Raw genomic sequence first — 10,418 nt, 5'->3', positions numbered from 1 at the left:
CAGAGATTTTTAGGAAGTTTAAATTATATTTCTCCCTATATTAAAAATCTTATTAAAGATTCTGCTATCTTATATGATAGGTTGAAGAAAAATCCTTTACCTTGGTCTGAAAGACATACAATAGCTGTTAGAAATATTAAGAAAAAGGTTAAAAATCTTCCTTGTCTTATGCTTGCTAATCCCCAATGGGATAAAATAGTTGAAACTGATGCCTCATATATAGGTTTTGGAGGAATCTTAAAACAAAAAGATCCCCAAAATAAACAAGAATATCTTATTAGATTTTATTCTGGTAAATGGAATAATGCCCAGAAAAATTACTGCACAGTAGCAAAAGAAATCTTAGCTATTGTCAGATGTATTTTAAAATTTCAAGATGATTTATATAATCAAAAGTTTATTATAAAAACTGATTGCAAATCTGCAAAATTTATGTTTAATAAAGATTTTAAACATGATGTTTCTAAACAAATGTTTGCAAGATGGCAGGCTCATTTAGCTCCTTTTGATTTTGAAATAATTTATAAAAAAGGTGAAGATAATCACTTGCCAGATTTCTTAACTCGAGAATATTTATCCTAATGTTTTCACCTACAGATATGCATTCCCGAGGAACAGGAGAGTCCTCTAATAGAGGGCGAGGTGGTAGGGGAAAACCCCCTAATATCATTGCACAGCATGGTAAACAGAGGCTTATAGCCCAGAACTTATCCAGTTCATCAGCCAGTAATACTGAGCAAAATAATGAGTTATACAATGAATTTCAAGAATTCTTGAAACAAAAGAGAAGTAATACAGATTCTCAATCTTCAGCATCATATGCTAATATCATAAAAGATGATGATAATGATTCAGCTCTATATACAGAGACAAAACATCGAGAATTGATTCTTCTTATAGAAGAAAAAGATACCCAATGGGAAAAAACTCCATGGACTATCATGGAAAGATATATAACCAATACATCATATGTATATGGTTCCTACAAGCAAAGAGGATTTTATGAAAATCTTCTGATATCTACAAAAAGTGTTGACATAACTCACTTTTTCAGTAATACTCAGCAGAAAGGAAGTTATAACTTCTCAAAGTTTATCATCAAGAAGATTATATCTATTGAAGAATGGGGTATATCTCCATTAGTTGAAAAAGAATTTTATTCTGAAAATCATAAAATGAGTTTTAAATTCAATTTTTGGGATTATATTGAAAGTTTTAATAAAACCTTGTTTTATGAAAATGAGAAAAGAAAACATACTTGGTTTTTAAAGATTTGTGAAAGTGTTTTTCACTACCCAGTTCCAAATTGGTTTTTAATATTGTGGAAGATATTTGGTCCATCCGCAAAGATTTTGCTAGAGGTTTTTATAAAACCCATGAATACTTGGTTAAATGTTTCTCCAAGTATTAAAAAATCATTTTCTGAACATTGGATCGATGGTAAGACTCTATGTCTATTTTTCATGGAATTTGGTATCCCATGGATCTGGAAATGGCAGCCAGAATTCGGCTACACTGATGAAGGTATCCCTTGCATATGGAGGGTCAGTTCCACAAAATTCTGGGACAAATTATTGAGAGATGATCCAGAAACTGGAAAACCATATGGTTATGAAACTCTTCATCAAATGGAAGAAAAAATTTCTTTATATCAGCAAGAAATTAATATCAACAAGAAAAGGAGAAAGCCTCTATGAGTCCTTTCAAGATTCTTACTCAGAAATATTCCGAAATATATTCAAAAGAAAAAATGATCGAGATCTATATTGAAGAAATGAAAAAAGATCTTTTCCAGAATATTGGAGGTTCTGATTCCAAATCAGATAAATCTATGGCGTCCGAATCTAGCGAAAATCAATTTATTCATCTAATGAAGATGCAAGATGCTCAAGACCCTGAGGATGATATTCCTCAATTTTCTCAGATAGATGACATTTTTGAGAATTTGAAAAATTCTTTAAAAGACAATATTAAAGATGATTAAAATCATCAGAAGATGAATCTGCAGTTGGTGGAATATCACATCTCATCATGGCATATCGTGACAAAAAGTGGGTGGCATATCACTTTTACTTTTTGAATTTTGTAATAAACCAATAACCTCCATGTGTGCGAAAGCCACTAAGGAAAAGTTTGGTAAAACAACGCAACGTATCAGATTCCTCATCTTGATCCCAAGCCCCAGATGTAAATTCCAAAAATTTAAATAAATCTTTTATTTTTTAACAATCTAATAACCATCTCATTATCATGAAGAGGTACTGATGATTCTGTAGTTTTAACTACTTGTTTAAAACCAATTTTTTCAAAGGTTCCTAACTTATAGATCATTTTAGATTCTATCTTAGGAATAGTCCATTTATTCAATAATTCTAAATTTTTAGGTAAATCATATTCTTCATTTAAACTGTTTTGAACAGTTTCTTTAAAACCGAAAATATTCATTTGAATAAAAAGTGCTAAATTATTATCCAGACTATTTCCATGGCTCTGATACCATCTGGGGCTTGGGATCAAGATGAGGAATCTGATACGTGGCGTTGTTTTACCAAACTTTTCCTTAGTGGCTTTCGCACACATGGAGGTTATTGGTTTCCAGCCTATATACCATCTTCAACTCGTATTGAGCTAAGAAAATGAAGAATTTAAATCTCAGAATAAAATGAATATAAGATTCATATTTGGAACTTTTACAAAACATAAAAGGATTTATAAAAGATATACCAAAGAAATTAAACAACAGAGGATTTTTAAAAATGCCCCTTCTGAATGATTTTTTTTTATTTTTATTTTCATAAGTTTAGCCTGAATGACAGGCTAAAACATTCGTGCTAAATTATTACCTTACTATGACATGATCTATATTTATTTGTTCTTGAGATCAGATTGAGATAATAAAAGATTTATTTAAATTTTTGGAATTTAATGTAATATAAGAGTCTTTGGTTAGAACATAAGGTAAAGAGATGAACCAGGAAATGGTAAACACAAGGTTCGAGTTTAACCAGGAAAAATAAATTCATGTTGTAGCCATTTAGCCTGCTTAGCCGAGAGATGGCGTTTAAGGCGTTCATGGGTGATTTTTTATGAATTTATGATTCTGAGGTGGACCTCGGTAAAATCCTCTGTTGTTTAATTTCTTCGGTATATCTTTTATAAATCCTTTTATGTTTTGTAAAAGTTCCAAATATGAATCTTATATTCATTTTATTCTGAGATTTAAATTCTTCATTTTCTTAGCTCAATACGAGTTGAAGATGGTATATAGGCTGGAAACCAATAACCTCCATGTGTGCGAAAGCCACTAAGGAAAAGTTTGGTAAAACAACGCCACGTATCAGATTCCTCATCTTGATCCCAAGCCCCAGATGATTTATAAAAGATATACCAAAGAAATTAAACAACAGAGGATTTTACCGAGGTCCACCTCAGAATCATAAATTCATAAAAAATCACCCATGAACGCCTTAAACGCCATCTCTATAAACAATTATAAAATTGTTGTAATTATAAAAAATATCATTCATAATTTGTTGAAATTCAGAAGGGGCATTTTTAAGGCCAAATGGCATTACTGTCCATTCATAATGTCTTATTGGAACATTAAAAGCAGTTTTATATCTATCAGATTCTTTTACCTGAATCTGCCAAAATCCTGATTTTAAATCAAATTTTGAAAATATGATAGCATTAACAAGTCTATCTAATAAATCTTTTTTATTAGGAATATGATGTCTAATCCATTTTAAAACCTTATTAAGAGGTTTATAATTTATGACTAATCTAGGAACTCCTCTTTCCTGTTCAGAATGTTTATTAACATAAAAAGCAGTACATGACCAAGGAGATTGAGAAGGCTTTATCAAACCTTTTTCTAATAAAGAATGAATTTCATTCTTACATAATTCTAAATATTCAGAATTCATTTGACAAGGACGAGCCTTGGTTGGAATATTCTTTTCATCAAAATTCTCTTCATATGGAAGAGATATAATATGTTTTTTTCTATTCCAAAAAGCATTTGGAAGATCATTACATATTTCTAATAAAAAAAATACACCTGTGTGGGGGGCCCCATAGTACACCCAGTTCGCATGAGTGGTCCGGGCACCGCTGCCGCCGCCCCCAAAAAAATTATTGTTAAAATCAAAATCAAAATTGTAGGTACCATATAAATGTATTATTTTTTGAAAATCAAATAAAGATATTATATATACAAAACAAAAAATAATATATTTATATGGTACCTACAATTTTGGTTTTGATTTGAACAATAATTTTTTTGGGGGCGGCGGCGGCAGCGGTGCCCGGACCACTCATGCGAACTGGGTGTACTTTGGGGCCCCCACACAGGTGTATTTTAAAATCTTTCAATCTTAAAAATGAAAGATTTCAAGCTATTTAGAATAATAATATCATTATTATTATTATTATTATTATTATTATTATTTTTATATAAGAATAATATTATTTTTGGGTATTAAGTGATATTTATTTGTTGAACAAATATGATTACTATTTGTTGTACATTAAAAAATTGTATTTTTATTAAATGTTTTACTTATACATTATAAACGATTAAACGTACATTATAATGTTATTTGTATATATCGATTTATTATTTATATATTATATTTTATTTATCATCTCATCCAACAAATAAAAAATTTAATGGTATATTTGGTATTCTATTACCATATTTAAAATATAAACGTGATGTCCGATCATAGAGTGGTCCTAATAATGCCATAGCACTACTCAAAGTCGCAACATTGATTTTTGCATCATCAGATTTTGCAGATAATAAGGGGAATTCCATCCAACGTAATCTCTATTCAGTGTTTTTAAAATATAAATCAGTTTGACCATTAATCCGATACGAACTAGACCAATAAACCGTTTTAACGATCAAAATCAGTCAAAACAAGTAAAGAACCGGCCAAAATGATCATGAACCGGTTCGATTGGTTCATCCCTTTTTAATTTTTTTACTTCTAAAAAAATTGTTTCTTATACTTGAACTTTTGTTTTTTTAATATATAAATATTACTTTTGAACTTTGTTAAAAATATTATTTTAATAATATTAGACTTTATTTCAATTTATTTTTGAAAAACATATAGAGATAATTATATTTGATCAAATTCTAAACTTGGATAAATGCATTTAGTTATTCATATACACATTTAATATCTTTAAATTTTAAAATATATTATTTATTGCATTATATTATTATCTATACTATTTTATTAAGTTTGGACACTTAGAGTAACTAACTTTGGTGTCATGGTCTGTTTTAATAATTATATATATTAATAAAATGTTCAAATTTTAATGCAAGTTATTTGTAGTTTAGCGGATAGGATCATTGTTTGTTGGGTTTAGGTTATAAGTTCAATTCTCAATGAGATCATTTTTTTATTATTTTATTTTTCAGATTTATTTTTTAATTTACATATCAAAATTACAGTATAGTCCCTCACTATTTTTTATAATTATATTTTGATCATTCATTTAAATATAAATCAAATGAATTATAAAAAATATTATACAAACACGCAACGCGTGCATCGATGCTTTAGTTTTATATAATATAACAACTTTCTCGTCAAACTCTCCGGTTAAACAGATCGTTGAACCATTCGTTAAATATAGATCGGTTGGATAATTGCCTTGGTAATGAAAACATTGTATGAAAAAACCAAACATATGAAGACGACGGGTGTAACAAACCTCTGGTTTATCTTCAGATGTTACCCAAAGAGGTTATTTAGCATTTTTGTGGTGCATATTGATGAATTCTTTCCATCAATGGACAGGTGAATATAAAAAGGCAGTACAGTTCGCTCCACACCCGAATAAAAAATTCTTACACCTTACAAGAAGAAAAAAGAAAAAGTAACCCGCGTCCCTTCAAAAGGAAGGGTCAGGGCAAAGTAACTCGATTCTCAATAGACTTCAACATGCCATTGTTTGTTCCTTTTCAGTTTTGATAGCTTCTCGTCCCAGCTTTCTCCTCTCTTTTCCGCAACCTTTTTCAGAGTGTCTTGAATCCCAGGCATCATCCCTTTAAGCCCACAGAAGTAAATGTGTGCCCCATTATCCAAGAGTTTGAAAACTTCATCACTGTACTCTTCGATTTTATCCTGGACGTACATCTTGCCTCCACTCCTGTTCTTTTGTTCTCGGCTAAGGGCACGGTCGTACCTGAAATTGTCAGGGTGTTCTTGGAGATACTTGGTGAATTCGTCGTCGTAAAGAAGGCTATCACTATTAGCCACCCCAAGGAAAAGCCACGCAAGCCCATTAAACTTGAATGTGGGAACGTTCTCCATGAATATTCGTCGAAGATAGCCTCTATAAGGGGCCACCCCAGTGCCAGTGGCAATCATGATATGAGTTGCATTTGGATCATCTTCAGGAAGAAGCATTATCTTTCCAGAAGGACCTATGAATAATTACCAAGTTTTCAAAAAGGCTAAAAACTAAATGATCTCACAACATGCTGATTCAACCATTTACTACAGTTGATGATTCTGTGTATTTCCTTTCTTAAATCAAATAGAAACCTATGTCGCCTTCGTTTTTTCTCCTTTGAAGAGTAGTTGTTCAGGGAATAAGAAAGCAAAAAGAAGAAAAGAAAACGTTCATTTCACAGGGACAAGATTACTATAAATAACATGTCATGCAAGAGCAAAATGAAAATATTCATGGACTACAAAACATTGATAGCAATATCTCGAAGTAGTAACACAAACAATACAAATTAAAATCTTGCCTGCGATTAAAACCTTGTCACCGGGCTTTGAATCACATAAAAAGTTGCTGCATACTCCTTTTTTTGAAGGGTCTTCTTTTCCTGTCTCCGGGTCATAATAGACAGCACGTCGAACGCACAAACTTGCTGTTTTCCCATCAAAAGAGTCGCCATACCTCGTAGATGCTATTGAATATAATCGAACATTGTGGGGGTTACCTGGCTTTTTAGGGTTCTCACCCTGAATGAACAAATAAAATCACAAAACGATGCTAGTTATAGGTTCAGTAAAATGGTAGTTAAATTTGTGTGCCATGAACGAAGTCAAGCCAACGAAATGCAGAGATACGCCTGTATTAGAATGGGAAAGTATGTAAAATATTATAGGGGATATAAGAGACAAGACATCTTTAACTACAATTTTCATGACAATGAAGGTAGTGTTCCTGATATGGCATGATTCACCCTTTCTTTCCCACACACTAGTTTTACTTAAAAAATGAAATAAATTTGCCAATATTTTAATCTTATCCAGTGGCACTATAGACAGAAGATAAGATTAGGTAAAAATAAATAAATAAAAATTTCAAATAATCTAGTGTAAAAACCAATACTTGCTAAACTGAATGAATCAAAGTTTAGTTCTGAGGTGCTATTGTGGTCTATTCTTTCTGGCAGAGGCAAAAAGGATTTAGGAAACTTACAGGTGGAATAACTCCATAACTCTGTCCTTCCCAGTAGGGAACATTGCCACCATGGTCAATCACAATGTGATAGGTCTCTCCAGGAGCTTTGGGGCCAACAAGCCTTTCAACCGAGACAATAGTTGCTGTATATGGATTCTTGTTCTTGTACAGGTGAAGCGGCGGTTCTTTGGCATCTTCTAAACTTAGAGGTGAAATTGCCACCTTGGGTTTGCTAGCTTGTTGCACCGACATGCAGATGACAAATTGAGCCCTCGAATGCAGTCCCGAGTTTGCATGTTTAAAATCCAGAAATAAGCCAGAGGTCTGTGATTTATCATGGAATGATAAATTATTCCTCTGCAATATAACGAGATTAATCAGAATAGCAATGCCAATCAAGTTATTGAAGTTTCAGAAATGAAACACATCATGAGTCGATATCCTATTAGACCCCAGAAAATATGTAGATTCTTGACAAAGTCCCCTCAAGAATGTGATTTTGAACAAGCAAACAACATGAAACTTATATCCCTGGCAGCTAAATATCCTATTATTTCTCCTCACTAGCTTAGGAGAATGAGGCGCAGGATTTTCATTGGGACATCGTACTCCGAGTTACACAAGAACTACAGAGTAGCGGGGACACTAGATATATTAATTGTACAATAACTCGGGGGTTATGCTAAAATCTGCCCCAGATTCTCGAATGATCACAAAAACGATAAAATATTTAGTACGAACATTTCACTAAACAAAGACATTATGTTCACAGATATCAAGCTTGACGCCGCCAGATAAATAAATCTACACACTAGCCCAGAAAAACGCAAGCTTCGCACCACACGACAACACTTTCAAGATTAAAATTGAAAATCTCAACATGAGAAGCACAATGAGAACAAAGGATAACTACATAAGTGAAAAACAGAAACCTTAAAGACGGATCTTGGGAAAGTCGAATCACTGCTGATAGAGACAGCAACAGGGACCTGCAAGAAAAGCCAGGATTTTTCTAAATTTAACAGAAAATCATTTCAACAACCACCAAAAACAAGAAAAATAAAATCCCAGAAAGAAAAGAACAGCTTGATCATGTCCTATTTTTACCTGATAGATAACCGAGTGAGCCATGATCGGATCAAACACAATGAGAGTGTGTTAAGACACTTTGCAAAGAGGCAATAAGGTATTGGCAATTGATTTGACTAAATATAGGAGCCCAGAATAAGATGGTGGTGACTGGTGCAGAGGTTGGTGGCGATCTTTGGGCACTGGCGAAGGGCACACAGATTCTTGGCTCTTCAACTTCTCTTGCTTTCATCGATTCAGGGATTCTTTTTTTCCCCACTACTACTCTCGGGATTATTTAAATATCGAAGGAAAATTAATAATAAAAGGGCCAAGGTTTGCATAGTTTAGGCGTTTTACTCGAGTTTTACCATAACTATAGAGTTCATGTTATCTTTATTTTTAATTTATTATATGATTTTATTTGGTTAATGAGATCCTATCGTGTATAGATGTTGTACTAACAATACAATTAATTGTTATCATTGATCCAAATATGTAAAATTCATGTTTGATCTCACGTAAACATGTTTTTTAACGTAATCGTTAGATTTATCAATAATATTGTAAGGCTGAGACTAAACCGCCTTATTCTATGAATAAAGTGGTGTTAGATTGGCATGTAGAGTTGGCTTTTGAAACTCTGGTTTGGTTGTGCAAGAGCTCCAAAAGCCGCTTATGTCATTTGATTTGGTAATTATAACCAAATGGAATTGAATTTATTGGTCCCACTACTAATTTATATGTTTATTTATTTATTTGTGAGAAAATTTAATACAGATTCCAGTTGAAATACGGTGTATCAAAGTTATTTTAATATTCCTTTATCTGCCTATATGTAACTTAAACTTGAAATCTTCTCGCTTTAAAAAAAAACTTGAAATTTACTCTTAACGGCCATAACCATTCTGATTATTTTTTGGGTAAAATTAATATTTATCTTTATTTTTCAAAAACAATGTCAAATTTATCTATAACTGATGTGATTTGGGCAAATCGGGTGAGCTGAATCGGAGCAATCCACCGGATCTGATAAGAGTTTTTTATGTTTAAGGAAAATGAGCAAGGGAAGATATATCTGTGATGAAGATATATCTCTGTGTAATATTGATGTTGCGACTGTAACATACAAACAAGAAGATGAACTCGTGAATGAGCGTCGGAGGAGTGTCTGACGTAGCCACTCCGATGCTTAAGTCAGCAGGTTGAAGATGAAGACAAGGGCAATATATGTGAGAATATATGTGGATGCTTGAGAATTCAAAATTCCAGAATCTGTAAATGAGATTGATACCTGCTATTTATAGGAATAAATATCATGATTACCTTGTTTTCAGTGCCAACCTGTTAAGTATGGTAAGGCGATTGCCCATACACTGCTTCTGATGACTTCTCTAACATGTCAAACCCATGTTGTTCTGACAGAAATGATTGTCAAGCATAAGGTAAGTCATACTGGTATACTCGAGTGTGACACGCTTCTCGAGATAGCCCGGTAGAAAATTCCCGGGAGCTTGTATGAGAGCCCGGGGATAAAATATCCCGGATAATCCCATGCTCGGCTGTTGAAGAAAGTGATCTGCATATTGATTCTGCTTTGGACTATCCATTAGTTTTCGTGGTCATCCATGATAACCTTTCAACTTATTTCAACATTATCTCTTCATTCCTTTAGTCCAGTTTGAACCCAATCCAAGAACGAACACTTTCCTATTGCAAAATGCGACTCTGCTCTTCTCCCCTAAAATCCATTATGGGTTGAGAAGCAATTAGATCAACTTTTTAAGCAGCCCGGATATTCATCAAGGTACAATTCACGTCTCACCTCACATGAGAGAGAAGGTGGATTTGACTTGAATCTTATGACTTTTCTAGTGACCAATTAGTTGTCTTTTTAAGTCATTTTA

The 10,418-nt window shown here is 32.8% G+C and overlaps 1 protein-coding gene across 1 annotated transcript; it reads right to left on the bottom strand.

The window, feature by feature from the left end:
• Positions 1-5,723: 5,723 nt before the first annotated feature.
• LOC142534614 (ferredoxin--NADP reductase, root-type isozyme, chloroplastic-like) lies at positions 5,724-8,829 on the bottom strand. The gene is made up of 5 exons (XM_075641474.1): positions 8,551-8,829; positions 8,376-8,432; positions 7,462-7,800; positions 6,779-6,998; positions 5,724-6,448 (listed from the first exon to the last, which is right to left on the bottom strand). The coding sequence occupies exons 1-5, from the start codon at positions 8,572-8,574 to the stop codon at positions 5,949-5,951; spliced, it is 1,140 nt and encodes a 379-aa protein (XP_075497589.1). The 5' UTR covers positions 8,575-8,829; the 3' UTR covers positions 5,724-5,948.
• Positions 8,830-10,418: the final 1,589 nt, after the last annotated feature.

The sequence above is a fragment of the Primulina tabacum genome, chromosome 2 (assembly GCF_025594145.1).
Source record: "Primulina tabacum isolate GXHZ01 chromosome 2, ASM2559414v2, whole genome shotgun sequence".
NCBI lineage: Eukaryota > Viridiplantae > Streptophyta > Magnoliopsida > Lamiales > Gesneriaceae > Primulina > Primulina tabacum.
Note: the sequence above shows the minus strand (reverse complement) of the source record. Positions and strands in the feature narration are given on the sequence as shown.

What these genes read in the sequence shown, in the direction of transcription:
- LOC142534614 (XM_075641474.1), bottom strand. Translation starts at nt 8,574, where the DNA reads ATGGCTCACTCGGTTATCTATCAG. An exon ending in CTCACTCGGTTATCTATCAG is followed by an intron (nt 8,433 to 8,550) that starts GTAAAAATAGGA and finishes CTTTTCTTGCAG; the next exon opens with GTCCCTGTTGCTGTCTCTAT. An exon ending in TCCCAAGATCCGTCTTTAAG is followed by an intron (nt 7,801 to 8,375) that starts GTTTCTGTTTTT and finishes GTTATATTGCAG; the next exon opens with AGGAATAATTTATCATTCCA.